The 27,085-nt window shown below is 39.3% G+C and overlaps 8 protein-coding genes and 1 long non-coding RNA gene across 12 annotated transcripts; 4 read left to right on the top strand and 5 right to left on the bottom strand.

The window, feature by feature from the left end:
• The first annotated feature begins 46 nt into the window (after nucleotides 1–46).
• LOC110190421 (alanine--glyoxylate aminotransferase 2, mitochondrial) lies at nucleotides 47–6,961 on the top strand. 2 transcript variants are annotated; one of them, XM_020960898.2, is made up of 4 exons: nucleotides 47–237; nucleotides 2,220–2,547; nucleotides 3,020–4,094; nucleotides 6,280–6,961. In XM_020960898.2, exons 1-4 carry the CDS (start codon nucleotides 216–218, stop codon nucleotides 6,412–6,414), a joined length of 1,560 nt encoding a protein of 519 aa, XP_020816557.2. In that variant the 5' UTR covers nucleotides 47–215; the 3' UTR covers nucleotides 6,415–6,961. The 2 variants fall into 2 exon arrangements, with proteins under 2 accessions (XP_020816557.2, XP_020816558.2); XM_020960899.2 differs by lacking the exon at nucleotides 6,280–6,961 and adding an exon at nucleotides 4,223–4,655 and having other exon boundaries at nucleotides 54–237.
• LOC110190424 (transmembrane protein 64) lies at nucleotides 5,640–15,134 on the bottom strand. Its single transcript, XM_020960902.2, has 4 exons — nucleotides 14,341–15,134; nucleotides 9,605–9,728; nucleotides 9,262–9,423; nucleotides 5,640–6,852 (listed from the first exon to the last, which is right to left on the bottom strand). Exons 1-4 carry the CDS (start codon nucleotides 15,021–15,023, stop codon nucleotides 6,733–6,735), a joined length of 1,089 nt encoding a protein of 362 aa, XP_020816561.1. The 5' UTR covers nucleotides 15,024–15,134; the 3' UTR covers nucleotides 5,640–6,732.
• LOC110190422 (xaa-Pro aminopeptidase 3) lies at nucleotides 10,200–12,208 on the bottom strand. Its single transcript, XM_020960900.2, has one exon. It carries the CDS (start codon nucleotides 11,917–11,919, stop codon nucleotides 10,354–10,356), a length of 1,566 nt encoding a protein of 521 aa, XP_020816559.2. The 5' UTR covers nucleotides 11,920–12,208; the 3' UTR covers nucleotides 10,200–10,353.
• A 370-nt stretch (nucleotides 15,135–15,504) lies between the features above and the next one.
• On the top strand, nucleotides 15,505–17,113 carry LOC110190423 (uncharacterized). Its single transcript, XM_020960901.2, has 2 exons — nucleotides 15,505–15,968; nucleotides 16,025–17,113. Exons 1-2 carry the CDS (start codon nucleotides 15,775–15,777, stop codon nucleotides 16,986–16,988), a joined length of 1,158 nt encoding a protein of 385 aa, XP_020816560.2. The 5' UTR covers nucleotides 15,505–15,774; the 3' UTR covers nucleotides 16,989–17,113.
• Nucleotides 17,114–17,465: 352 nt separating this feature from the next.
• LOC147645107 (uncharacterized) lies at nucleotides 17,466–18,144 on the bottom strand. The gene is made up of 3 exons (XR_015270644.1): nucleotides 17,956–18,144; nucleotides 17,792–17,867; nucleotides 17,466–17,726 (listed from the first exon to the last, which is right to left on the bottom strand). It is a non-coding gene; the product is annotated as an uncharacterized LOC147645107 (long non-coding RNA).
• A 1,065-nt stretch (nucleotides 18,145–19,209) lies between these two features.
• mael (germ-plasm component protein maelstrom) lies at nucleotides 19,210–21,459 on the bottom strand. Its single transcript, XM_020960344.2, has 4 exons — nucleotides 21,048–21,459; nucleotides 20,794–20,995; nucleotides 20,176–20,729; nucleotides 19,210–20,115 (listed from the first exon to the last, which is right to left on the bottom strand). Exons 1-4 carry the CDS (start codon nucleotides 21,165–21,167, stop codon nucleotides 19,603–19,605), a joined length of 1,389 nt encoding a protein of 462 aa, XP_020816003.1. The 5' UTR covers nucleotides 21,168–21,459; the 3' UTR covers nucleotides 19,210–19,602.
• Nucleotides 21,460–22,618: 1,159 nt separating this feature from the next.
• On the top strand, nucleotides 22,619–23,541 carry LOC110190021 (uncharacterized). The gene has a single exon (XM_086828825.1). The coding sequence runs from the start codon at nucleotides 22,709–22,711 to the stop codon at nucleotides 23,459–23,461; it is 753 nt and encodes a 250-aa protein (XP_086684951.1). The 5' UTR covers nucleotides 22,619–22,708; the 3' UTR covers nucleotides 23,462–23,541.
• On the top strand, nucleotides 23,454–24,239 carry LOC110189992 (uncharacterized). 3 transcript variants are annotated; one of them, XM_086828841.1, is made up of 2 exons: nucleotides 23,454–23,559; nucleotides 23,769–24,239. In XM_086828841.1, the coding sequence occupies exon 2, from the start codon at nucleotides 23,792–23,794 to the stop codon at nucleotides 24,167–24,169; it is 378 nt and encodes a 125-aa protein (XP_086684967.1). In that variant the 5' UTR covers nucleotides 23,454–23,559; nucleotides 23,769–23,791; the 3' UTR covers nucleotides 24,170–24,239. The 3 variants fall into 3 exon arrangements, with proteins under 3 accessions (XP_086684967.1, XP_086684972.1, XP_020815949.2); XM_086828846.1 differs by lacking the exon at nucleotides 23,454–23,559 and adding an exon at nucleotides 23,562–23,661; XM_020960290.2 differs by lacking the exon at nucleotides 23,454–23,559 and adding an exon at nucleotides 23,562–23,678.
• LOC110189990 (uncharacterized) lies at nucleotides 24,194–26,993 on the bottom strand. Its single transcript, XM_086828821.1, has 3 exons — nucleotides 26,851–26,993; nucleotides 26,201–26,413; nucleotides 24,194–26,095 (listed from the first exon to the last, which is right to left on the bottom strand). The coding sequence occupies exons 2-3, from the start codon at nucleotides 26,273–26,275 to the stop codon at nucleotides 24,266–24,268; spliced, it is 1,905 nt and encodes a 634-aa protein (XP_086684947.1). The 5' UTR covers nucleotides 26,276–26,413; nucleotides 26,851–26,993; the 3' UTR covers nucleotides 24,194–24,265.
• Nucleotides 26,994–27,085: the final 92 nt, after the last annotated feature.

Below are 27,085 nucleotides of genomic sequence, written 5' to 3'. Positions count from 1 at the left end.
GCTTTTTCCATAGCCAGAGCTTTCCTTGTCGGTCGAGTGCCGGCGTGTTCTGCGACCAGTTGCTTCGTAAACGTTGTTACGCGCGGACGCAGTTTAGCCTTCCTGCGTGTGAGATCGGTATCGATATCTTAGTTCGTTCATCAACAGTTTAAGCCAAACAAAGAATTGTAAATTAATTGGAGAGACCGAAATTACAAAGGAAATTGGAATTTAAAATGATGCCCAACCGGATTTTAGGTGAGTTAACTGGATGAGCACAAGAAGAAGGCACATTTCTGCATCCCTGACGTCAGCTTTTTTCTTTATCCACCGTTGACCTCTTATCTCTGGATGATTCTGAATGATTCTTCCTCGGCTACACATCCGTCCCCTCATCAACTCTAATAATTAGGATAAATATTGTTATAAAACTTTGCCTGATTATTACTCGCAAATATGAGAATATAGCGTGAGATTGACAACACTGAGAAACATTATGCACTTAGTAAATATAAGTATAAATATATACATATATGTAAATCAGAGCAGTATGGTTTTATTAGTATTGTGTAGTGTGACCACCTGGACCACTATGGATCAAACCTAGTACATATACCCCCTGATAAGGCAGTTGATAATTTAGCAGGTGTCGATAAAGATTTCGGGTCGTAAGCGCACTGGAAATTCGAGTGGCCTAGGCTGTCAGCGGGGGGCACTGTTCTTATCTGCTGGAATGGGGACCAGAAGTTCTCCTATAAATAGCGTATTTCATTTAATACAATAAGCTCTTAACTAACTCGGAAATCTTAACGTACGCCCCGCATCAGTCACATATATGTACATAAATATAAAATTAAGCTACTTATTCAGATTAAATATCAATTTTGAAGATAAAGTTATATGTAAACCTGCATCTTAAAACCAGTAGTTTGGTCTTATATTTATTTGTGAAGGAATCACCTCCGACCATATAAAGTATATATATTCTTGATCAGGATCAAAAGCCGAGTCGATCTAGCCATGTCCGACTGCCCGTTTCTACGCAAACTAGTTTCTCAGTTTTTACGCTCTCTGAATGAAACTTTGCAATTAGTCTTCTATATACTCTCGGGCCAGATCAGACTACTATATCATATAGCTACCATAGGAACGATCGGAAAATGTTTACAAAAATAAATTTAACATTTTCATTTTTCAACAGAATTTTATAAAATTTGAGATATTGAGCCATTATATTATTCTACAATTTTGTGAACAATTTTATATATAGAGGAAAATGCAAAACTATGAATGTAAAACTGTAAATATAATGTATTTAGGTGAATGAAATGAAAGCAGGCATTACTTAGATGTTTTTTAACATAAATAAATATAATTTATATTGTATTAATTCCAAGTGATCAATGTTCTATCTGAAAGGGTTTAAAACTTCGGCGTGCAAAGTTAGCTTCCTTTCTTGTTTTATTTTATTCTTAAAAATCTATTAAGTAAATCTAAAAAGTAAAATGTAAATTTCTATTAGACTATTGAGCATTTTAGGCTGTAATCGCCAATCTAGTTAAAAATTATCCAAGTTTAATAAAACGTCAACATGAACATTCTATTTGTAGGCTATTAACTTTGTCAGCGAAAGGGATGCAAATTTTACGAATTCATGAAAATAGCTTGCTTATGGCAATTCAAATGTGCTTAAGCATCTTTTTATTATGGGCTATTTCGTATATGTATGTATGTTTTATATTTTGTGGCAGTCAATTCAGAAAATGTTAAGAGTCCGGTTGCTACATTTTTATTCATTTTTATTTTGTTCTAGTATTTTATGTGCAATTAGTTTAATTAGCTTATAATCAGGATGTGAATCAGTATTTAACGCTTTATTCGAAGTTTATTAAAAAACAGCATTATTCTCAGTATTCAATCCTACTCCTATGGCATCGGGATGTAAATAAATTTTTTTTTTTCAGTGCTATTTAAACACAATACTTGCTTTTAGTTTCTTTTCGTGTGTGTTTATTTTTGTACAACCTCGCACTTGCATTCGCCAGACCAATGGCCCATAGCAGTTAATTTCCATTCCGCTTAATTTCCGAGTATATTTGCATAAAGTGTGCGCTTTTCAAAACACCGTGTAATACATAATACATAAACACGTAATCCATAGGAGAAAAGTGCAAAGCCAATGTATAAGAAATTATTTTGAGATTCCTCTGTAATTTTAAATTTATACTTATTATTTTTAGCGCATACTAAGCGGGTCCTCCTGCGATCCACAACCAGCCAGAGCTGGAGCTCCAAAGGCTTGAGCTCGAAGGCGGCTCCAGTCACGGTGAACGACGGCCAGATCCGAATGCCTGAGTGTCATCATAATCAGGCCGCATATGACGGCCCCAGCTACCAGAAAATACTCGAAACGCGTCGCACCCATCTCACGCCCAATTTGCTGGCGCACTTTAAGAAACCTCTCGTCATCCATGCGGGACATATGCAATGGCTGTACGACCACGAGGGACGACGCTATCTGGACATGTTCGGCGGAATAGTCACTGTGTCCGTGGGACATTGTCACCCGTAAGCAACATAAGCAAGCAAGAATGCTATGGTCGAAGATTCGAGTTGTACTTGGAAGGTGTGTGAATATATGTACATACATAGTTTGAAGATCAACGTTGGGGATTGTGATATCAGATAAAGCTATATTGCCTTGCAAAGAAAACAAATAGTTTTGAAGGGAAGACAAACTTATTATTCTTTTCATATGAAACCATTCTGAGGATTCGAAAAACCAGTAGACCAAGTATTAGCTCAATAAACAATGAGAATGAACAAGTGAATTGTTTAACCATATGAACTGAATTATCTCTTAATGAAGTATGGTAAAATGATCCAATGCTAGAATTTTTAATTTTGTCGTTAACGAATCACACTCCGTCCAGCACAATAGACTAAAGCTTTCTTACCCAAATATTTTCATTGAATAAGAACTGATTTAATGATTACTTTAGAGTTTCCTTTCGTCTTCACCCCTTTTATTCCGACACAGAAAGGTAAATCAGGCATTGAGCGAACAGATCGCCAAGTTATGGCACACAACGAACATATACATGCATCCCAAGATCCACGAGTACGCCGAGCGATTGGTGGCGAAATTCCCTGGCAACCTGAAAAGCGTATGCTTTGTGAACTCCGGATCGGAGGCCAATGATCTGGCAATGCTAATGGCGCGCCTGCATACAGGGAACCAGGACATTCTCTCCTTCCGCAATGCCTACCACGGCATGTCGCCGTACACGATGGGTCTCACGGCACACTCTACGTGGCGCTTCCCGCTGCCAGGAGTCAACAACGGACTGGTACATGTGATGAACCCTGACCCCTATCAGGGCATTTGGGGCGGTTCAGCATGTCGAGACTCGCCCGTGCAAACTACTCGCCAGTGTGAGTGCCAGGAAGGCTGCCACGCGGGCGACGCCTACTACAATGAGCTGGAGCAGACCTTCAAGTATTCGCTGCCGCGCGGCAAGGTGGCAGCCATGTTCGCCGAATCCATTCAAGGCGTGGGTGGCACGGTGCAGTTTCCCAAGGGCTACCTTAAACGGGCCGCCGCCCTAGTGCGCGCAAACGGAGGCCTGTTCGTGGCGGATGAGGTTCAAACGGGATTCGGCCGAACTGGCGAGCACTTTTGGGGTTTCGAGGGTCACGACTATGTGCCAGACATTGTTACCATGGCTAAGGGCATTGGCAATGGCTTTCCCCTGGCCGCTGTTGTCACAACTCCGGAGATCGCTGCATCCCTGGGTCAGGCACTACACTTCAATACGTACGGCGGAAACCCCATGGCCAGTGCCGTCGGCATCGCCGTGTTGGACGTCATTGAGGAGGAACAACTGCAGCGCAACTCCCTAGAGGTCGGGACCTACTTCCTTGAGAGCCTGGCAGAATTGCAGCAGCGATTTGAGATTGTGGGCGATGTGCGGGGCAAGGGCTTGATGATTGGCCTCGAGCTGGTAGGTGATCGCGAGAAGCGCACTCCGCTGGCCACCCCTCATGTGCTGGAAATCTGGGAGACATGCAAGGACCTGGGTGTGCTCTTCGGGCGAGGCGGCCTACATGGCAATGTAAGTAAAAGTCGTTTGTGTGGCTAAGTGCATCCTCATTTGGGCTCTTCTGTCCACGTTCGCGCCCATCTGACTAACAAGCCGATTCCTCTTGTCTCATCCGTGCATCCTTTCGTGCATCTTCACAGGTCCTGCGCATTAAGCCTCCCATGTGCATCAACCGGCAAGACGTGAAGTTCGCGGTTGATGTGCTGGCACGGGCCATCACTGACTCCATGGACAAATATTGAAGTTCCAAATAGAGAATATACGTCGACCAGAGGGAATGAATGTTTATGAATGGTCCCATGCATTTACTAACCAATAAATTCCACCCAACCGTCTGGCTAGATGGTAATCTAGTTACGAAAACTTATTGTTAAATTTCCAAATCATGCACCTGGTTTCCAAAACAAATGGCAACTAATACTACAACTTTTTACCAAATATAAATGTTAATATGTACATATATGAAAAAAACATTATCACCATTCGATCTGCAAGCTTTTAAGTTATTTGAGCAATATGTTGTTATTTTTGAGGGAAATGTATGTATACGTATATTATACGAAAAATCTTAAATATCTTAGTGTATTTCTTATCAATTTTTGTTTTTAATATCCATTTTTTTAATTGCAACAAAATTTGATATCCGAAATGAGTTACAGTTGCCATCGTCATCGTTTTATCATATATTGTTTGTGGGGTTTTATATGATATCACATTTTACTTGAAAGACACATGATATAAATCAAAAGATTTGTATTACTATTTTAAAAACCATATATATATTATATAGTCTTCTGATCTGTCCCGTTCTCACAAACGGACAGAATAACAGACGAAGATCGAATACCATGCAAAGGTATTAAAGTTGTTTACATTTTGTGTGACGATTTTAAATATTTATTATCAAAGATTTTTGGGATCATAGCTACGAATTTTGATAAGTAACATCTCAAGAACTCTAATGCTCTTGTTATATACCCAAAAGCTGAGCAAGGGTATACATACATATATACTTTTTCGAGTGGCTATTAAAATTGTTTGAGGGGGTTAAAAAAATTTCAAACAGCATCATGTAATAGAACCAATTTATTGTCGTTGGGCCAATTCCAACTTTTATGTCCTATGACCAATTACCTACCCCTATTAACATCTTTCTCAACGCCCTCTAACACCAAAGGCGTTGACAACCGGTTGCCGGTCGAGAACTGTCTGTTTAAATGTCTGAAACAAGAAAATCTGCATCACGAGGTTATTCCATTTTAGCCATACTTGACCGTCTAGCCCATTATCTCTAATTTTAAATATAATTTCACAATATCAAATATAGTATCGTTAAATGAAGATGGAAATATAACCCGTAAGATAAGAACTATAATACATATAGGATAAATGTAATGAAAGTTGAAATTTGTTTGTTGTTTTTTAACATTTATATTTATGATGTATATTATTTTAAAGGTATACAAACTTCACCGCCCGACAGTTTGCGTCCTTAATTGTTTTAATTTATTATTAAAATTTTTATTTTTATCGTCTAAAAAAAAAGATATTTAAAAGTTTCATAAAAAATTATTTATTTATTTAGCTCAGGTTTTTGGTTCTCATATGTGCCTATTAAGGAGATAAACTATAGGTTGAGTTACTCTTTATATAGAGACTGGAGATTTATTTAATACATTGTTTTTTCTTGCTCCTCTGTTAAAAACTATATTACAAGGTGTGCTAGTTAATATATTGTCAGAACCTATCTGGGAACAATCTGAACAATTTTTGGCATTCTCCGAAGTTGTCGGTGGATCCAAGGCATCTCTGAGCGAGTGTTGTAAAATAACACTGTATTGTTAAAAAAAATTAAATGCTTCCAATAAATTAATTTTATTTAGTATTCTCTAAAACGTTTTCATCCACAATAAATGCATAAAATCTGCTTTACCATTATAATAAAAAATATTAATAATAAAAATTAAAAAAAGAATAATAATATTAACGAAAATTATAACAATATGAAAGATATTAATTATATTAGAAATATTAATAGTAACTGTATTAATAATTAAATAATCATAGTAATACAGATAAAATTAGCAATCGTTACTAACTTACCTAACGAACACGATATCATAACTACGATTTATTGAGCAATAACGCATTTTCCAAAGTAATCGGTATCCGCTGCCACCTCTTCCTCCTTAACCAGGTTCTAACCCTTAGACCACCCCTGTGCGTGAATATCGAGAATATGGAACTTGTCTTGGAAACGCTAGATACAGTCTTAAAGCAACACATGACGAAAGGACCTCGCAGTTGGAGAAATACTAAGAGGACACACTAGGCGAGAGGTACTCCCGAATGTGCATACTAGCCGAATATCAGCCCCTAAAGGAGTGACTTAGTTATAATCATCTTGTTTGTCGTTTTGTCGCCCTATCATACTGTCAGGGCTTGAGTTTTAGATTACAATCCGTAGCTGTGAAAACCGTTTTGTGATGTAGGGTCTGAAGAGCCTTTGAAACTACTTATACTAGCATGTTGTTTGGTATCGTCTTCAGCTTAGAATAAGTTAAATCAAACATCGTCTTAAAGTAATTAATGCACAGATGCAGTCTTGTGTGACTGTTTAGGATTTCAGACATGGCCAATATGGTCTCTACTAGACTTCTATGTCTGTATGCTTGCCGTCACTGTTGTAGTCCAGGGATATAAGCGTCTCAGATAGCTCCTTTCGCGCCTTCTGCACCACCCAGAACATCAGGACTACGCCACAAATGACCTTTAAAATTAACAAGCACATGCGACAATGTTTAGGCTTAAGACACTATATAACAATTAATTGTAAAAGCACAAAAAAATAAATTTCTCAATAGATTAGTATAACAGTATATCTATGTTATGTTTAGACTATGTAGCCATGTTCGTTAGCCACCTTGTTAGTACGTTAAACAAAACAAGAAACGAAGCTATCTTCGGCACGCCGAAGCTTATATACCCTTGCAGATAGAACTTCGATGACTTGGAATCCATAAAATATAAAATATATATACAGTCGAATCCCGATAATTCGTACCCCGCTAAATCGAAAATCGCGATAATTCGTAAAAAATTCTGTCCCCTTGAAAAAAACTCGTTAATTCGTAAAAATTCCATACATTTTGGTCCCCTTGTTAATTCGTATTATTTGGCGCAACGCAATGAATATTAAACGTCTTATAAATCATAATTTTGTTTCGTATCCTCTTATAAATCGTAATGCGATGCGAAATTTTTTGTAGATAAAGCACCGTTAGATTTTGCAGACAGCTATGCCGCCTTTATATCGCTATGCATTATGAATTTTGTGTTTCTCTCGCTGTTTTCTTTTAGATTGCTGATTTTTTTCGGAGAGTAACATCGTTCTGTGAAATTTCACAAAAACGTACGCAAAAGACGTTATCAATCGCGCAAAAACAAAGCATTATTTCGGCGATTGATAATGCAACAAAGAAAATTGAGGTGGCAAAACAATTCGATGTCGCTCCATTAACAATAACATCAATTCTACAGAAAAAAGGAGTTTATAATGCAAGCCAATTTTGGAAGAAGTTTTGCCCAACAATTCTGAAAGTGAACAAGCAATCAAAAATTACCAATTATTTTAAAGCTTGACTTTTTGTTTTTTATAATTTAATGTTTCTGCTTAATTGTTTAATTTTTTGTTACTATAATTTTATGTTATTGTTTTATTTTCCTTTAATTTGAAAAAACGTACAAATGAATGTACATACTTATAATGTTTATTTAATTTTAATTCAATTTAATTTTAATTAAAAACCCCGTTTATTCGACTCTTTCATTTTTGAGCCCCGTTAAATAGAAACCTCGATAAATCGAATTCCCGTCTAATTCGTAAAAAAAGTGACCCCCTTGCCATTTCGAATTATCGGGACTCGACTGTATTTAAGTTAAAAAACAATAAAGTAATAACGGAGTTCATTTCATTGACCTATTCATTTTATATTTACAGTTTTACATTCAAAGATTTGCATTTTTCCTCTACATCTAACGGTCGTTTGTATGGCACCTATATGATATAATCGTCATAAAGTTTGACACAAATTTTAAGACTACTATAAAATGGCTATATCTCAAATTTAATCAAATTCTGTTGAAAAGTAAAAATTTATAATTTTTAATTGTATTTATTTCTTGTTCGTTCCTATGGGCGCTAAGGATATAGTCGTCCGATTTTCATAAAATTTTACACAAAATTGTAAAGTAACATAAAATGGCTATATCTCAAATTTGATCAAATTTTGTTGAAAACTAAAAAAATTTATAATTTTTAGTTGTATTAATTTCTCGATCGTTCCTATGGAAGCTATATGATATAGAAGTCCGATTTTCATAAAATTAAAAAAAAAAAAAATTGTAGAATAATATAAAACCGCTATAGCTCAAATTTGATAAAAATCTGTTGCAAACTGGAAAAGTTATAATTTTGATTTGTATTAATTTATCGATCGATCCTATGGGAGCTATATGATACAGTAGTCCGATTTTCATAAAACTGAAAATGTTATAATTTTTGTTGTAAAAATGTTTCGATCATTCCTATGGCAGCTGCATCATATAGTCATCCGATCTGGCCCGTTCCGACATATGTATATACGAGTGAGAGTATATAGAAGACTAACTACAAAGTTTCATTCAGATAGCTTAAAAACTGAGAGACTAGCTTGCGTAGAAACGGACAGACGGACAGACGGACATGGCTAGATCGACTCGGCTGTTGACCCTGATCAAGTATATATATTTCTATATAGTCGGAGGGGCCTCCTTCACTGCGTTGCAAACTTCTGACTGAAATTATAATACCCTGCAAGGGTATAAAAAACAACAAAAACTTTATACAAAAATGTTTAAAATCTTTTAGCTGTATCATTTGGCAATTCAATAAACTTTCTATGATATATTCGCTTTATTATTTGAATTTTTATAAAATTCAGACGAGTATTTCTTCCATAGGAACTAAACTTAAGAGACCAGTTTTAAAATAATTTTATGTTAATCGAATATAGATATTTCTGTGATATCAGCTGTATACAACATTCATTGAGACCTAGCGTTAATGATTGAAGGAGTCCAGGCGATCCAACAAAAGGACGTAAAACGAAAGTATAATGGAATTAAGGGGCTAACCCACCTCCAATACAAAGCTGATGTAGCCTGTCAGTTTGGTCTCGTTATCGTTGAGCACTTCGTGCATGGATCTCAGCGTGGAGCCTAGGTACACGTTAATAGTCTGGGCTGGCAGCAAGCCAAGCATTGTAGCCACGTGGTAGTCTTTCGTGCCAACGGAGCTAATCTGAGAGAAATAAGAATCTGTTAAGGATCATTGCAGTATGTTATCGCACATTTGATATATTATAGAATAGTAATTCGAATTTCGTTGTATTAAAATAATTAAATAGTAATGAAAATCTGACGTCTATATTATACATATCAGAGTGTTTATTGGTTTGGGGGCTAATTATTTATTTACTCACTCCGAAAATCAGGTTCTGCAGTCCGAAGGGAATGGGTGTAAGTCGTGTGAAGAGCACTACCTTAAAGGCTTTAGGGCCAGATATTACGCGAAGTATGGCCAGTCCAGTCTTATTTTTAATTAGCCTGAAAGTATGGAAAAAAAATGTGATCAGACTCAATATACCTGTATATCAGATTGTCTGTTCTATAATATTTATATATCACAATCATATCTCACATTAGCCAACGGTAGGTTCACTACCGCCATAAACGGTGGGCACTGTTATCAGTTATCGACAAGTCTAATCAATTAATGACCCTCCTCGATTTATTGATAAATGGTACGTAATTTTAAGCAAAAAATGTTATAACCGAAGACCTTTTAATAACAAAAAGACTAACGCCATACGATTTTTTATACAATTTTTAAAATTTTTGTATTTGGATGGCACAGGCGCTTGAAATATTGTTAAAAATCTAGAGATAGAGCCATACTCTCTTTTGTTCGCAAATCACGTTCTCAACTTTGCGTTAGCATCCATATGGTAATTTAAATGCATGGGTGTTATCCATCTTATTATAAGGTTTTCGCCTTGATAAAAATCATTAGCCGCATTACACTGCAAGTAAACAGTAAAATCCTATATTTAAATATCACAAGAAATTATTTTGTCATTATATCTTGTACAGTTACAAAAAAAATTGTTACATGGGTAAACTGCTCAAATCGCCTTCGATTTCGTTGAGCTGTTTCTGTCTGTTTCCGTCTTTACTGTCTGTGATCGAGCCATCGGCCAGGCGCAGACACACTTCCAGCAACCGGTTTGTGCTTGGTGGGGCAAATCGCAGTGAGCACTTCTACACTGAAGTCATCCCGAATATAAAGGGTGTCGCCAAGCTGGCATAGGATACCACGGAACTCAGGGTAAGCCTCACAGCAGTCGTCTGGTATGGAAATGGATAGCCGGAGCGATAAAACGTTCCCGGGGGCAAACGGGTAACCGACTAACTTTCGACTGGTGTCCCGCCGATCAATGCCCATATGAGAAACGACTACCGGTGTACAGTTGAACTTGCTCGCCGCCCTTACGGTCTCGGCAGGACTCCTTTTGGTATTGGAAAGTACTCGCAACTCCCGGAGGTGTTCGGCTAGAAGGATCAGGTAAGCGGCGTGCAGCTCCAGTGGCGTGCTCACAGCACCACCGTCTCCGGCAGCCTCGACCAGTGCACAGAGATCGCGTCGCATATCTAAGAGTGCACCATACAACATTTTTTGAGGTGGTGTGAAACGTCCTGCGCCTGGCCAGGTTCTGACCAGCCCACCCTGGTAGCCCCCGTATTGGCAACTAGCATCCATATGCCACAGCCCAGTTGCATCTGAACCGCATGCGACCTCGGCTGAGGGCTGCTCCGGGTGAGCATGTCGTCGCCGGGTGTTGTAGTCAAACAGTGTTGCCAGTCTCCGGGGATTACATTGATGTGGTTGAGATGTGTTGTAGGCGATCACTTCTGCCATTGACTCAGCGGCAATAGCATTGGCCCGTCTCAAGGCAGTCAGCTCCCGGTTAGTTTTAAATGTTCGGGTATACTGTAGAATGTATTGGGGGTTGGACAGAGGGATGTTCGCCTCTTCGGATGCCTCGCTAACTATGCGACTAACTTCACTTGAGGGCTTCAAGGTGTGCCACAGCTCAGGGGTTTGGTCCTTAAGTAACCAGAACAAGCTCTTTTTCAGCATGTCGAGGGGCAAAACCTCGTCCACATTGTGCATATGGCTGAAAATCCTGGCCAGCTCTGGGTCACTTTTCTCGGATAGAAAGAGCAAAGAGCCAGTTTTTTGCTTCCGACTGTGGTGGAGCACTAGTGCCGATCCTGGCCGCAAGCAGTCGCAGAGGTAGAGAAATTCAGATCGCTGTCGAAACGGACAACCCCGAATCAAGTCTGCCCCGGCCACTACGAGAACGTGGGCGAAATTGAGAACCTTGCGGTGCGGCTCCTTGAATTCTGTTTTTGCCTGCATATAGGCGTTGAGGTCGTTTAGTGTCATCGTCCGATGAAGATCGATCTCCTCCGGGACCAGAACTTCATTAGGCATTGGATCGCTGTGCAGGTACTCCGCTACGGTAGCGAACTGGCCGCCTGGAGCATGCCGGGAATATTTCTCAATTAAGACGGGTACTGGAAGTGGGGCAATATCCTTGGCAAACTCTGAGGACAGGACCGTGGGTAACACCAAATGGATATCACTCCGATGAGCCTCTGCCATTACAGTGCATCCACGGCGCACACCTGCACTTAGGCCTATACACTTTAAATTTCTTATCGAACGTAGCATTGAGGAATTGTAGGAGCGAGTTTGCGGGATGAACGGGGATTGTGTAGGTACGTCTAGAAACTAGGAAACTGTGTGACGGTGACTATTACACGAAGGGCTACTTTACATGAATCGTCTTAACTGTGACAGATCAATTACAAAAATGATAGATTCGAGTATCGTCCTGCTTGTAACACATCAATTACAAAAATGAGAGTATCTAATTTTAAAGTTTGAGTCTCAAGGCAAGCCCTGTGTAAATTTATTCCCTTGCAGGGTTTTATAATTTCAGTGAGAAGTTTGCAGTGAAGGAAACTTTTCTGACCCTATAAAGTATGTACATATATTCTTGATCAGCATCAACAGCCGAGTCGATTTATTCATGTCCGTATGTCCCTTTCTACGCAAACAGGTCTCTCAGTTTTACAGCTATCTGAATGAAACTTTGCAGTTAGGCTTCTACATACTTTTACTCGTATTTGTCGGAACAGACCGGATCGGACGACTATATCACCTAGCTGTCATAGAAACGATTGGACAATTTTTAGAAAAAAATGTCGACTTTTCCAATTTTCAACAGATTTGCATCTAATTTAAGATTTAACCAATTTGTATTATTCTAATATTTTAGTTTTAGTATTATGAAAAAACGGACGTCCATATCATAAAGCTGAAATACAAACGATCGTTAAATATAAAGAAAAACGCAAAACTATGAATGAATTACTGTAACTGTAAATATAGTATGTTTAGGAAACTGTAGTGAAAAAAGCAATACTTTATTGTTTTTTGATCTTAGTTATCTGCAAGGGTGTAAAAACTTCGGCGTGCCGAAATTAGTGTGTTTAAGGTCTAATTAAGAAAGAATTATGCATATCGTAAAAAAATGAAACTAACTTGGAGGGTCGAAGTTTAATGCCGTCAGTATGCTAATTAAGCTCAACGATATGCACAAAATAAATATTTTTTAAACATTTTCAAATCCATTTCATTTTTAAATTACCGATCACTTCCATAATAATGGGTTCTACAAATTTACCCTATTCATACCTTGTCCAGCTTCAATTCAAACTTTCGATACCCAACATTTTAGTTGATTTGTACCATATGCTTGATAAAATGTGCCCTTCATAAATCTTCTTGAATTTAGCACTTTTCATTTAAATCGTTCAATAAAATTTTGCAAAGACTATCTATATTACGAGTAAAGCACAACTAACCAAATTGTTAAATATTTTTGCTAAAGTTAATTTAAATGTGGCAGGATTTTAAAACTTTAGGCAATCAGAAAATTACAAGTTTTGAATGAAATCTAAAAAAAAAACGATCTAATTCGAATTTATCATTTTAATGAAATTAAACAGAAATTAAGTGAAGCAATAAATATAAAAACTAAAAATAAAAAACTACTAAAACTTCTTTAAAAACAAGAAAGGAAAGAAAGCTAACTTCGGCACGCCGAATTTTATTTACCCTTGCAGATAGAACTTCTATGACTAGGAATCCATACAATATAAATTATATATATTTGTGTTAAAAAACAATGAAGTAATAGCTGCTTTCATTTCATTCACCTAATCATATTATACTTGCAGTTTTACATTCACAGATTTGCATTTTTCTTCTACATCAAACGATCGTTTGTATGGCACCTATATGATATATCATAGTCGTCTGATTTTCATGAAATTCTACACAAAATTTAAGACTAATATAAAATGGCTATACCCCAAATTTGATGAAAATCTGTTGAAAACTGAAAAAGTTGCAGTTCTTAATTGTATTGATTTCTCGATTGTTCCAATGGGAGCTATATGATATAGTCGTCCGATCTGGCCCGTTCAGACATATATACGAGTGAGACTATATAGAAGGCTAACTACAAAGTTTCATTCAGATAGCTTCAAAACTGAGAGACTAGGTTTTGTAAAAACGGACAGACGGACATGTCTAGATCGACTCAGCATGATCCTGATCAAGGATGTATATACTTTATATGGTCGGAGGTGCCTTCTTCACTGCGTTGCAAACTTCTGACTGAAATTATAATACCCTGCAAGGGTAAAGGTAAAGGTAAGACATACATATGTACCTACATGTACATACATCCTCAGTTAACGGACATACATGTTAACTGAGGATTTATGTATGTACATAAAAACAATTTTATATGGTTGGACATTACTCTTTCATTGCGTTGCAATATTTGACAACAAGAATAGTTTCCAAGGGTATACAAATACTGATATCCGCTATACGCTTTCATTTATATGAATGTAGGTTCAGCATTTGTAAATTCGTTTCAATAGAAACCCGAAAAAGTTAAGTGAAACAGGATTACACCTTTATCTGCGGCCGGCGTTGGTCCCCCCGTAGGGACTGTGATTTTGGCAGCTGTAAATTTAACAATAATAAAGTATTTTCATTTCAGTATGCACTCACTTTTGTACAGGGATGTGATGACGAAAGCTGCGAATCGCGACGTGGGCGACTGCGATTCCCAGGTTGGCGCCCAGAATCACTGTGAGCCAGCCGCGGAGGCAACCGAACAGGTATCCAGCGGTGATGAGCAACACAAAGTAGCCGACTACCACGGGGAAGCTGACAAAGGTAAAGAGCGCCATAAAAACGGCAAAGGTCACCCAGGAGTCCTGCGTCTCAATCCAAAAGAGCAGTTGGCGGGCGTAGTCGCGCGAAATCCAGCCCACGAAGAGCAGAGCGCATAGGACGGACGCGGGAACCAGGAAACTGATGTACCAGTTGCGTGTCAAAAAGGCGTGGGCACGTACCCAGCAGGAGTTTCGCATTCGGCTGCGGGCGCTTCTTCGACTGCTGGAGCTGCTGATGAGGAACGAATCACACTCATCTTCGTCCACATTCACCGACGGTTCACTGGTGGGGAGGCAAACAGGGCAGGGATCGGGTGCAGGCGTGGCTTGGCTATTGGTTCCAACCATAATGTCTGTTTCCAGCATTCCGCTGGAGCTGTTTCCCTGGATCAGCTGAGCGGAGACTTCTGTGGTGGCGGATGCTGGCTTCTGCGTGCTACTATTGTTTTTCACATATATGTTGGAGAAATAGTTTGCGTGGCTGCTGCTGTTGCACTCGTAGTTCATCGTCGTCATTGCCGGCTAATACCGTTAGCTCGCTCACTGCGATAAGGCCACCGAATTTCACATTTATGACCGCGCTGAAACATCTGTTCGGTGTTGTGGTTAAATTACACACATGTACATACGCATCACACATTAAAATAGAATCAAAGTTTCAACCCGTGAAATCAATTTTTCAACCGTAAAATCAATGTATCAAACCGAAAAATCGATGTTTCAAACCGTAAAAGCATGGTTTGAAACCGTAAAATGCACACTAGAAATGTCGTCTCACGCCCTGTTCCGAACAGAAACCCTGACTGGAGCAGACAAATTCAGCAATATGATTTTGATAGTGTTTCTACAACTACCGAATGTTCCTGCAACTTTTTCTAAAATAAATACATTTACTTTTAAGTGACCGTTAACGTCGGCAGAACTTGCCCCAACCAATACTGCAATAACTTGTATTCAGTATTTTTTTATTTTCTTATTTTTTTATATATACCACTTCAACAACTCGGGGCCTGCGTGAACATCCGCATCAAAAGATTGATGCGAATCTAAGTGGCTGTGTAAAATGACCATAGGCTACATTTTAAAAAACAGCATTAGATATTGTCAAATGGCTTGAACATGAATCCAATACTTTCCAGTTTCACCGTTAGGAATGGAATTGTTCAGCAGTCTTACATTGGTCCCACTAATCGCTCAGCTGTTCTGTTGACCGCAACAAGTTGTGGTCAAGCAGTTTAGCTTTAATTTGAAAATTAAAAGGACAAATATGCTTTTTTACTGTCGATCAGTGGCGAGCCGGTCCGTTAGATGGAAATCAATATTAAGCGCGAACCACGACGGCTCTGATCAATCTAGTACTCAGCATGACAACACTCACAACATATTGCCAGCGTACTCTGCTGATCAACGCCTCAAGATTTTGGAAATAATCAACGATTGCTGCATGGAGCAAATGCTTAAGTTGGCTTGTGTGCAAACCTAGATACAAATACGACCCTAATTTTTCATATTTCCAGCTACAACATAACTAAGCCAAGGGCCGCCAAGCTACAGAACTGGAAAAAACGATACGGTCCGGTGAAGGATCTCGGTGACATCTTGCACATTGAGGGGTTCAGTCTGAAGGTGGCAACAAAACTATTTAAAAGCCTACTTGAACAGGTCGACGGAGTGAGCAGCAGTGACGTAGTTTCCGGGCAGAAGCCAAAGACATCGCGAACGGCGCCCTTTATTACTCCGGCAATGGACGATAAGCGACGCTTACAGATCGTATCCAGCATAGGTGTTCGCATTGGGGTGACCAGCGTGAGCTGGGCACGAATTGAGATTGAGGGAAAGGATTCCTCCTGCCGTCTCACCAATTGGCAATACCATGAGCTCAATGATAAGAAAATGCACCTGGCCGAGCTTGTCCAGCGCTGTCTCTATGCCACGCACCAAATACCGCAGGCTGACTGTTACGTCTTAGAGAGTCCTCAGATGGCACAGGTCAGCAATAACCCCGGCAGCATAGACCAGCAAAACGTGAATATTCAGAAAGCTCAGGTTTCGGCTATAATGAGCTATGCACTGATGTCCCGCATGTACCCCGACGACAACAAGGCGAAAAACGTCTACTACATGCGCCGCTTCCTCACAGCCCGCCTCTTTAACCACCTGGTTGGTACGGAGCGCGTGACTACTGAAGATACCATATTGGCCATGATGCGAAATGGCACCCACTCTGAGTTTCCGGACACACAAGCGACAAACCTGCATAACAAAGTGCACTTTCCTGTCGAACTTCGGCAATTATTCTCGCATCTGGCGCGACACCAGCGAGATTTTCTGGGGCAAGCATTTCTGCTAAATCTGGCCTTTATTCGTTTGGTGCTCCTGAAGGATCCAACCAGCATCAGCGCTGTGTCTCGACAATCTAAGAGTCCCCTTGCAAGCGAAGCAGATTGCAAAGGTATATACGTTGGCCCTTCTGCACAATGACCTCACCTTTACTGAAAAAAATCGAAGGCCATAAAGTCTCGTCAAAGAGAGGAAACGTTTGTTTGTTTGTTATTTTTTCTTATTTAAGATGTGTTGTAATTATAAATAAAAATGAATTCAGAAAATATGACTCTTAAAATTAAACTATAATAACTAAATGTAAATGAAATATTAAAAGTTTGTATGCCCTTGCCTGTTTGTCAATGGATCAATGAAAATCAGGCCATTTGCTTAAATGAAAAAGCCAAACGAAAGATATATGTATGTCATTTATAAGTATTTAAAAACACCGAGCTTGTTACTGATTTTCCAATGGTCGAATACAAATTAAATTAAAAACATGTTTTTAAAATTTTTAGCTTACAGCGGCATCATTCGTATTTCAATTGACAATGATCTTTCAAGTCAAATCGCCTTCGATAAAAAAATGTAATTCGTATATAAAAAAACGTTTTTTTAATTAAATCAAGTAATATGAACTTTCATAATAGTTTTATATTTACTTTTCTATGACATGGAAGCTATTTGATAATGGTTCGTTTTGGCTATAAATTAAATTTTGAAATAATTCAGTGTTACGGAGAAATTATTATAATTATAATAATAATATATGCATTTTTATGTGAATAGAAAAATAATTCAATGTTGCGGAGAAATCATATTAGCTTGTTCGACTCTGATAATGATTATGATTAAGAATATGCATTTATACATCATGGGGTCCAAATGACTCCTTCACTGCAAGGCAAACATGGTCAAAATATTGCAGCGTTCAAAGGTATAATAATCAATAAGAATTTTACTTTGATCGCACGCTATTCTTATTTTGTACTTCTTGGGTTCCCAGTTTAATCGAATCTATCAATTTGCAACCTGCAACTGTATTATCAAAGACTATAAAAATTACACTCTATACACTCCATTACCTATTTAGCTGTGTGGTCTTTGATGGGTTTTCCCTACTTACCCCACAGGCGGATGCCCATAACACTGGCCTTTGTGTGTGGGTCAGCTGGCTGTAGAATGACTTCGCCATCCTTGTAGTCGACATAAGTACACGGGTGGAGTACACGTTAGTGCAGGTGGTGGCCATCACGAGGAATCCCCGCTCTCGACCCAACTCGATAGTGGCGGCCACATTTTGTTCATGAAATGTGTGGCAGCATTAAAAAAGAGGAAAAAAGGCGAATGCATTTAAAAAAAAATTCAGAGTTCCCGCAATTTACTAATTTGTCCCGCAATTCGACTTTGAAAACAGCCAGATTTGACGGGAAAAAACCTAAAGTGGCAGCACTGGCCTGGATCCAGTTCAAAAGCCAGCACGAAAATCTTCCGAATCTTCCACTTTATACACTTTTTGGTAACAACAACTCTTTTTTTTTAACAATAAAGAAAGCTAACTTTGGCACGCCGAAGTTGCAGATAGATCTTTGATCTCTAGGAATTAATACAATTTAAATTATATATATTTATGTTTAAAAAAACAATGGAGTATTGCCTGCTTTCATTTTATTAACCTATACATACATACATTTATATTTACAGTTTTGTATTCCCAGTTTTTGCATTTTTCTCTGTATCTATCTATAGTGTATTATATATATATTATATAGTGTAATTTATATAAAAATAAAATGTAATATTATATTAAGTTTTGTATTCCCAGTTTTTGCATTTTTCTCTGTATCTAACGATCGATTGTATGGCAGCTATATGATATAGTCGTCCAATTTACATAAAAATAAATTCAAAATGCGAGAAAAATATAAAAGGCCCATATGTCAAATTTGATAAATTTCTGTTGAAAACTGAAAATGTTAAATTTTTTTCTTTTTTTTAATATTTTCCGATCGTTTATATGGCAGCTATAGGATATAGTCGTTCGAAACGGCCCGTTCCGACATACATACGAGTGATAATTTATAGAAGACTAACTGAAAAGTTTAATTCAGATAGCTTAAAAACTGAGACTAGTTTGCGTAGAAACGGACAGACGGACATGACTAGATCAAAGACTATACAATTTACACCACTCTATACACTCTTTGGCTAGATCGACTCGGTGGTTGATGCTGATAAAGATTATATATACTTTATATGGTCGGAGGTGACTCCTTCACTGCGTTGTCGACTGCTGACTAAAATTATAATACCCTGCAAGGGTATAAAAATGGTTTATTTACTTTCGTTTCCACACATTACCAGTAAGTTCTGCGAAAAATAGAGTGCCAACATAAGTTTTTATTGTTAATTTCCTACACTTCAAAATTACGAGGGTTTGTTTGTTTATGTACGTTATTATAAGTACAAAAAAACTTTGAACTTAATAAAAAAAAAAACGTCTGTTTTATTTGTCAAGGCTACATTTTAGACTACTATTCTTTTGCTTAACATTGCTAAGAAACGTGTTTTTTTAGTTCTAAATCCTGTGCTGAAAAAATGCGTTTCATCGTTCCGAATTTTATTAATTCTGTTTTATTTTGACTTTTTTATGTTTAATAATGTATTAATGTTTAACTAAAGGTAAGAAACTAAACTAAAATTTTTTGAGATACTTCAATGCTCGATGTAGGTTAATACTGTGGTGAAAAAGATAAGATATTGATCAAGGAAACTAGTGGTCATTTTTCTTGCCAGCGCCAGTCACGTTAAAATCGTCATCCGAAAAATAGGATACGGAACGGGTGTGAGCTGGCAGATTCCAGGCACCCAAATCTTTCTGAACAGCTTCACCGACTGGAGTACGGCGCACTTTAGGACGGGCACCCAGGGCGGGAAATGTAGTGACTTCATTTAAATTTTGGACAAAGCAGCTGTGGTCCGTGGGTACGTAAGAGCTAGATGCCGTGGAACGAAGACTGCCAGTAGGAGAGGTTTTGCCGGGTTTGTCTACTTGTTTGGATCGTGACTCTGGAAGGGAGTAGAAGGAGTCAAACGATGACTCTCGGTCGCGCGACGAGGCGTCTGCGGGAATCACCCGGTAGTTGGGTCGTGTCTTGGGCGGAACATGCCTCCCAGGTTGGACGGTAATGCCCAAATCACCGCACATAAAGTCGCTGAAGATGAAGCACCAGCGCTTCACCATGCTCTGTGTACAGTACTTGGAGCGATCGTTTTCTTCGTGAAACTGAAAGGGGTCGCAAAATAAAGATAATCTGGAAAATATTATTTTAGCTGTCTCACTCACCTGACAAGCGATTTCGGGTGTGAATTCAAAAAAATCCCTAAGAAAAAGGGAGTCTGTCGCAAATATGTTGATTTTATCATCTTGCAGCCCGGCTATGTTCAACACTTCCTTCTTTAGAACGAAGAACAAGTATTGTATGTCGTACACTAGGATTTCGTCTAAGCCGCTCTGCTTTTCGCTTTCGCAGGCCAAAAATCGGATACACGACTTGACCGATGACATCATTTCCGTGGGGGTGAACACAATTAGCGGCTTATTGCCGTGGCACTTGGTCAAATATTCAACAATTTGGCTATACAGCTTTGCCATGTTTCTTTCCCCCAGCGCCTTGGGAGGAAGTGGTAGTCCGTGAGTGGTCGTTGAATGATGCTGGGCGTCACTAGCCTGCCCAAAAATTATGTGACCCGGGTCTATTAAAGTGCTGTACACTGATATTATACCCTCCTTAAGGGAGAACTCGCATGCGGCGAACTCAGCCGGCACGTAGACGTCGCTTTTCAAGGCCTTGGTGAAATAGTTAAACGCGCAGAAAACAAATTTAGTGTTTTCTATGTCTGTACACCAAAGAAGAGTAAGTAACTAGTTTTAAGTTCAAAGTAATTAGAAAGTGTTGCTTACCATGCTGCTTTTTTGCATCCATCACGACGCGTTCGATACTGCGCTTCATGTGCAGCAGGTTGTCGGCCATTTCGCGTTGAGCTTGCTCCACATCTGAGATCGCCTGACCGTAGCAGTTGAGCCGCTCCTTAGTGGCGCGTGCCTGCACGTCGGCGTCCTTTGCGCCCGACTTATAAGGGCCGCGCTGCTGCGTAGACAAATTCTACAAAGACATATTTTAGACATTCGAATCGGAGGATAAACTCTGATTATACCTTCCACAACTCGCCGCAACGGGTTACCGCCTGGGCCAAGGTCATATTCCGGCTTTCTGGATTTTTGTCGCGCCACTCGTTGACGAACATCATGAAACCACTGTGCTTTTTCGGAGCCATTCCGATGCTCTGGCTGGGCGAGGTAGGAGTTAAATGGGGTAGGTGACAGGTAAGCGAGCACGTGCGTGCGAGTGAGCGAGAGGTCAGACGAACGAGCGCAACCAATAAAAGAGCAGGAATAGAATAGCTATGGACGTAGTGGCTCTGACCGAATAAAAAATCGTCGCAGTCCCTTCGAATATTGAAATTGAGAAGTATAACAAAAAAAAAACGATTTCTCCCAAACTATAAACAAATCTCTAAGCTTTGGCCGGAGCACTGTTACTCGATCAAGAATGAGACGAAAATGAAATTGAAACCAGACCAATGATGCCGACGCCGCGAAAATTTAGAAATGGAATGGGTGCGTTCAACAACACATTCATGCATATCTTTCGATAGTTGTGATGGACGCGTCTCACCATCAAAAATTTAGTCTAACAAAAACGTGAATATCATTATATATACAAATATTATATACATTTTTAGAGACATATTTTAGTAATTTTATATTTTTGTATATTATTTTAAATACAAATTCAGAACAGAGTCAACCTTAATAGGATTACTAGCAAAGGTTATATACAATAAGAAACATTTATATATATTTATAAAATTTATAAAGTGTAAACTAAACCTAAAATAAATTCTTTTTATACAATTATTGATTTTGGGATTCTGCAAACCTTAGTCCGCAATAACAGTTAAATGTTTGGGAATCAGTTCACCTGAATTTTAAAACAAGATTTAAAATTAACGAAAACAGTAAACAGCGCTATAAGAGTATTTGGATAAATGCTTAATAATTGTTTGCAATTTTGTCCATTAAGGTAAAGGTAAGCCCATATGAAAAAATAAATTATAACAAATAAATTGAAAAATGATTCAAATAATATTATCTTTATTGCGGACTTTTAAAGGAGCTTTCTAATAGTAAACTTAAATGAAGATTCTAAATCCTTTTTATACCCCTGAATGGTATTATAATTTAAGTCAAAAGTTTGCAACGAAGTGATAGAGACATTTCCGATCATATAAAGTATATATATTCTTTATCAGGATCAACAGCCTAGTCGATCTTGCCATGTCCGTCTGTCCGTCCGTCTGTCCGCAAGCTAGTTTTTTAGTTTTTAAGCTATCTGAATGAAACTTTGCAATTAGCCTTCTATATACTCTCATTCGTATATATGTCGGAAAGGGCCGGATCGAACTACTATATCAAAATAACTTTTAATTTTCAACAGATTTTCAAAAAATCTATGATATATCCCTCTTATTATTCTAAAATTTCGGATATGGAGTAAAGTGCAATATGTTTTTTGACATAATATATATCATTTGTATTGTATTAATTTCTATTGATCGAATTGCAATCTGGAGGGGTATAAAAACTTCGGCATGCAGAAGATAGCTTTTTTCTTGTTTCAGTTAATTTTTGCTTTTTTACCAACACTAGTAATGATTTTCACAATGCCAGCTATGCAGCACTAGTTAACGAACACGCATTGCCCCAGGCACCTGTTTGTTTTTATAGAGGAGGAAAGGGTTTGGTTGGGGGCCCCATGGAGGATAAACGTTGCACTGTCGTCAGTCACACTGAGCTTATGCCGCAGCGTGAATTCCACTGCCAGTTGTGCTTCGGAAAGGTTTATAAGATTCGTGCCCGCTATAAAGGCCATCTGAAGAGGATTCATCATATTACCACTGAACCAGACAATCGCTTATTCAACTGTTACCATTGCCCTTGCAGCGAATGCCGGTTCCACAAGCATGCTCCGGGAGTAATCGCTTTCTGCGAGATCTCCCAGCTCCGGCGCCATTACCAGCGACATCACATGGACCAAAATACAATTTGTCCTAAGGATCGAGCGAGCCCAAAAGAAGTCAAACACAAAAAAGTCCCCAAGACCCACGTGGGAAAGAAAAAAATCACACAAAGCGCTTTGCGTCTGTTCCGTAATAAGCCCGAGGCTGTGGACCAACAACATGCTAACCACGAGGATGATAAGGAGAATAAATCAAGGCCCATTGAGAGGCAGATGAAAAAGTGTCCTGAGTGCAAGAAGAAGTACTTTTTTCGCCATCGATGCTTTAAGCACCCATGCCAAAAGTGTGGGCGCGTCTTCTACTGCAAGTCGGCCCTGGAGTTTCACATGAAGAAATCCACGCACAGCTTACGGGTGGAGGACAAGATATTTGTGGATGAGATACTTCAGTTGCTGAGCAGCATTGAAGACGGTACTGTTCGGGACCCGCCATTGTTAAAGGCATTTGCGGAAATACTGCCGGTGCTCAAAAAGATCCAGGAGCCGTGAACGTGGACAAGTTCGCCATTTTTAATTTCAATTTTACGACCAAATAAATGGATTTATCGACCTAGCACATTGGAGTTTATCAACACTAGCAACTATTGGTAATTTGTACTAGAATTTTCAGGAATACTTTTGGAAAAGGCTTATAATTACAATACATTTACATACATACATATGTATGTATGTACGTAAGCGATATTTAGGTTTGAAGTTTTTTTTGGTTCGTAAAGTTTTTGCAGTATTAGACGTACATTGTTTTCTATGCCTAAAAGCTATCTCTTAAAATTCCGCTTTCTACCGCTCGTTTTAGTGTAACAGTTGCCACTTTGGACTATGAGCAACTATGACGAGAAGATCAATGTACTGCCGGAAATGGAGTACCCCTGTGAGATGCTCATCGACAGGTTCTTAATGGATCCCGGCCAGAATACGCAAAATAAACCGGGAGACAGTGATTTCAGTATGAACGGTGGCCTTAACGCATTCCTGCGTGCCAAGTCATTGGTGGATCCCGATAAAGCTTCGATATCTGACGTGCAAGACGACATGCGTCCCTCAGAGCAGGACGATCTTCACCCTTGGATGAGGTGCTGCGGACGCAACTTCAAGCACTCGGTTTTTTCGCTTCAACCAAGCCGAGCACTTAAGCGAGGACTTGGGCGTCACAGACGCGGGCTGTCTCGCGCACAACTTGGGCAGCCCAATCCCTAAGCAAAGAACATACAAAAAACCTTATCCAATATGATTCTTATGTATAATTAAAGAGATGTAATAAAAATAATACATTGTGTTTAGACATGCAATTTTTCAGTAGTAACCGCTAGAGTTGTAATCGATCGAATAGACTGGGGGCCACTGTGCATGGGCATTGAAGGCTGGAGGCTGTAAGTATGTATTCTGAACGCAAAGGTCTTGGATCCGGTGCCGCAGATCGTTTGACCCTAGGTAAAATTGAGAGCGCGATGTATGCAGACGATGGCGTAAGTCGAAGGGGCCCAAATTAGCCGGAGTTGGGCTATCGGGCGGCCCTAGTGTGTGATAGCTCAGCGCAGTTCTGTATTCAATGTTTCCGTAATGCGTCTGCATGTAGAACATGTGAGGGGCCGTTGGCGTGGGAAGCAGCTGTCTTCGCAATGATGATGGTCGGCTCACTCTATTGCCGTGAAGCGTAATCATTGGGGCGATGGGTCGGGGCAATGAGTTCACCGGGGAAGCGCTTTTCATAGGTTGAAGCCTTTGCTCTCCTGACTGACCGGTTTGATCAGAGGTAGATATTTGGAGGGATGTCATCGTCTCACCCAGCAGAGACGGGCTGTGTGCAGACGGGGATTTTTTTCTGGAGGTAAGTTGAATTTTCAACATTGGGGGCGGGCCTTTCAAACGCTCTCGAAGTGGTGCCGGTGAGAATGTAGATCTGCTTCTAGAACGCTCTGTGCTCCTAGATAGACCGCTTTTTGGGATCTTTTCCTGGTGGCACCTGTTATTGCAATCATTTCGGATTGGGAATTTCAATCGAGGAGACCTGCTTCTGGATCGACGATTCCTTGAGTACTTTTCTGAAAGGGAACGACTTCTTGAACGTTGTCGAGGCAGGCGTAATGGGGAATATCGACTGCTGTGCGTCCTACGAAAGTCTTGAGATCTTCTCGGACTTGAGAAGGTATTTGGGCGACGTTGAATTCTTTCTGCCCAGCAGCGCTCTCCCTGGAGCGAGTGATGATACCTTATGTAGTCGGAACGATGCATATTACGCGGGCTTCGAGACCGACACCTCGAAGTAGGGTGTCGGTCCAGCCTCTCCGTCGGGGAACTTCGACGGATCCGTGTTTTTGCCCGGTCACTAGATTTATTTCGGTTCTGGGAAATACTTCTCCGATCTCTAGATCTGGTTGGGCTATTTCTTAGCTTAGACAGACTTCGGCGTGTCCGTACTTTTACCCTGTCACTAGATTTACTTCGGTGTTTTTTCTGATCCACCTTACAAAATTGTGAGTTCGGGGAAATACTTCTTCTCCAGTCTCTAGATTTGTCTAAGTTTTTTTTTTGCTTAGACTGACTTCGGGAGCTTCTTTGGCTGTCGAAGCCACTTCTAATATGTTTAGATCTAAGATTGTGTCCAGTCTTACTCCTTGTATTAGTACTTCTACGCTCTTTCGACGATGGGCGGGGACTTTGAGGATTCGGCTCTATTGCTCTTTTTACTTGAAATGTGTCTGTTTCTTTTGAGGAACTCCTTTGGGTTACAGGATTTCCTTCCTGGCCAGCGTTGGATGAACTGTTTTTAGGCTTGTTGTGGCTGTTCGAGTCAGGCGATTCAATTATTTGAGTTGTTCCACTTTCAATAAACTCGATGTTGAGGGAGGAACGATTGTTATCATAGTTACTTCTCCTAGTAAACAGGGATGTGTCATCGTCCAGGCACATAGAAGGTGGTGGCGGAGTGATCTCTGGCTTCAACTCAAAAGCCGACTCGGCCAGCTCTTCATCCAGGATTTCCCCTAGCTCGTCCAAGACATCCCACAGATCCTCGCAGAATGGCAAGCTCGATTCGCTTTTGATGCGAATTTCCGATGTTCCTGCTTTTGGCTCATGATCCTGACGGAGGTCAATGTGTCCGTCTCCCTTAGGTTGGAAAAGCTAAAAAAAATGAACATATGATGAAGAATACGTTTGGATTCAGAATACCGAGCATTTGCTGGGAAGCACAATTCCCACGGCTGCTGAATGTTAAAAAATACGTACCTGTCTAGGAGGCGTTGTTGGGGGTTGGAGCACAGGGTCTTGTTTAGATAAGACTTTGTCATCATTCTTTCTCATTATTTTAAAATGTATTTGTTGATGAGGCGCTATATGGCGTTGGCGTTAGTACATTTTTGGTCTGTTCAACGCATCTGTTGATCTTTGTGTTGCCACTTCCTTTTTCATGTCAAACCTAGCCTTTTGTCAAAATATGTTCTGCAGGGTATTTTTATTTATGAGGTTTTTATTCATGTAAAAGGTAATACTAATCTTATAAGAAGACTTCAGAATATTTTCTATATATATTTTACAATAGTACATCTTTATATTATATATGGTATTCTCTATTGGACTGAAAATATCTTCATCTAGAAACAGCTGTTGGGTACAAACAACACTTTAAATATATTCAATTATTGGGAGACACTGAAATCGCTGAAAATTGGCTTGAAAAGTGTGACTGTGAGTTTTTCTATGTCAAAGATTTAAAATGTTAAATGTGACGGTATATGCAATCCTTGCGACTTGGGTTTTGTTTGAAAAACTAGATGATAACAATTTTGGGGCTACACAGTTTAATATATCGCGAATAAATTTAGAAATTCAGTCATTCATTCGGATTGAAAAAACGGGGTTTCTTTTTTAAATCTTACAAGTTGTAAACAGTCTGTTAATATCTTTGGCTAAGATAACGCCGATTTTGGTAATGTTATCAACCGAATGTATCGTCGTGTTCGATGTATCGATATTTTAAAAAAACATCGATGCTGCCATCTATGTTTTGACTAGTGTTGGCAACTTAGCTCTTTATGGACATATCTGGCTGATTTGCAAGACCAAAAATTGGAAACTAATGAATGCCAAATTGTGAGACATTATGTCAAGACC

Source organism: Drosophila serrata, unplaced genomic scaffold (genome assembly GCF_035046125.1).
Source record: "Drosophila serrata isolate PLE 108 unplaced genomic scaffold, ASM3504612v1 contig_17, whole genome shotgun sequence".
Lineage (NCBI taxonomy): Eukaryota > Metazoa > Arthropoda > Insecta > Diptera > Drosophilidae > Drosophila > Drosophila serrata.
Note: the sequence above shows the minus strand (reverse complement) of the source record. Positions and strands in the feature narration are given on the sequence as shown.

Excerpts from the sequence above, each read along its gene's own strand:
- LOC110190423 (XM_020960901.2), top strand. The coding sequence starts at position 15,775 with ATGCTTTTTTACTGTCGATCAGTGGCGAGCCGGTCCGTTAGATGGAAA. Across the intron at positions 15,969-16,024 it reads TGCATGGAGCAAATGCTTAA|CTACAACATAACTAAGCCAA; the intron begins GTTGGCTTGTGT and ends TCATATTTCCAG.
- LOC110190021 (XM_086828825.1), top strand. The coding sequence starts at position 22,709 with ATGGAGGATAAACGTTGCACTGTCGTCAGTCACACTGAGCTTATGCCG.
- mael (XM_020960344.2), bottom strand. The coding sequence starts at position 21,167 with ATGGCTCCGAAAAAGCACAGTGGTTTCATGATGTTCGTCAACGAGTGG. Across the intron at positions 20,996-21,047 it reads GTTGCGGCGAGTTGTGGAAG|AATTTGTCTACGCAGCAGCG; the intron begins GTATAATCAGAG and ends ATGTCTTTGTAG. Across the intron at positions 20,730-20,793 it reads GGATGCAAAAAAGCAGCATG|ACATAGAAAACACTAAATTT; the intron begins GTAAGCAACACT and ends TTTGGTGTACAG.
- LOC110190424 (XM_020960902.2), bottom strand. The coding sequence starts at position 15,023 with ATGACGACGATGAACTACGAGTGCAACAGCAGCAGCCACGCAAACTAT. Across the intron at positions 9,424-9,604 it reads TGCAGAACCTGATTTTCGGA|ATTAGCTCCGTTGGCACGAA; the intron begins GTGAGTAAATAA and ends TATTTCTCTCAG. Across the intron at positions 6,853-9,261 it reads ACATCAGCTTTGTATTGGAG|GTCATTTGTGGCGTAGTCCT; the intron begins GTGGGTTAGCCC and ends TTAATTTTAAAG.
- LOC110189990 (XM_086828821.1), bottom strand. The coding sequence starts at position 26,275 with ATGAGAAAGAATGATGACAAAGTCTTATCTAAACAAGACCCTGTGCTC. Across the intron at positions 26,096-26,200 it reads CAACAACGCCTCCTAGACAG|CTTTTCCAACCTAAGGGAGA; the intron begins GTACGTATTTTT and ends CATTTTTTTTAG.
- LOC110189992 (XM_086828841.1), top strand. The coding sequence starts at position 23,792 with ATGAGCAACTATGACGAGAAGATCAATGTACTGCCGGAAATGGAGTAC.
- LOC110190422 (XM_020960900.2), bottom strand. The coding sequence starts at position 11,919 with ATGCTACGTTCGATAAGAAATTTAAAGTGTATAGGCCTAAGTGCAGGT.
- LOC110190421 (XM_020960898.2), top strand. The coding sequence starts at position 216 with ATGATGCCCAACCGGATTTTAG. Across the intron at positions 2,548-3,019 it reads TCCGTGGGACATTGTCACCC|AAAGGTAAATCAGGCATTGA; the intron begins GTAAGCAACATA and ends ATTCCGACACAG. Across the intron at positions 4,095-6,279 it reads GAGGCGGCCTACATGGCAAT|GTTCTAACCCTTAGACCACC; the intron begins GTAAGTAAAAGT and ends CTCCTTAACCAG.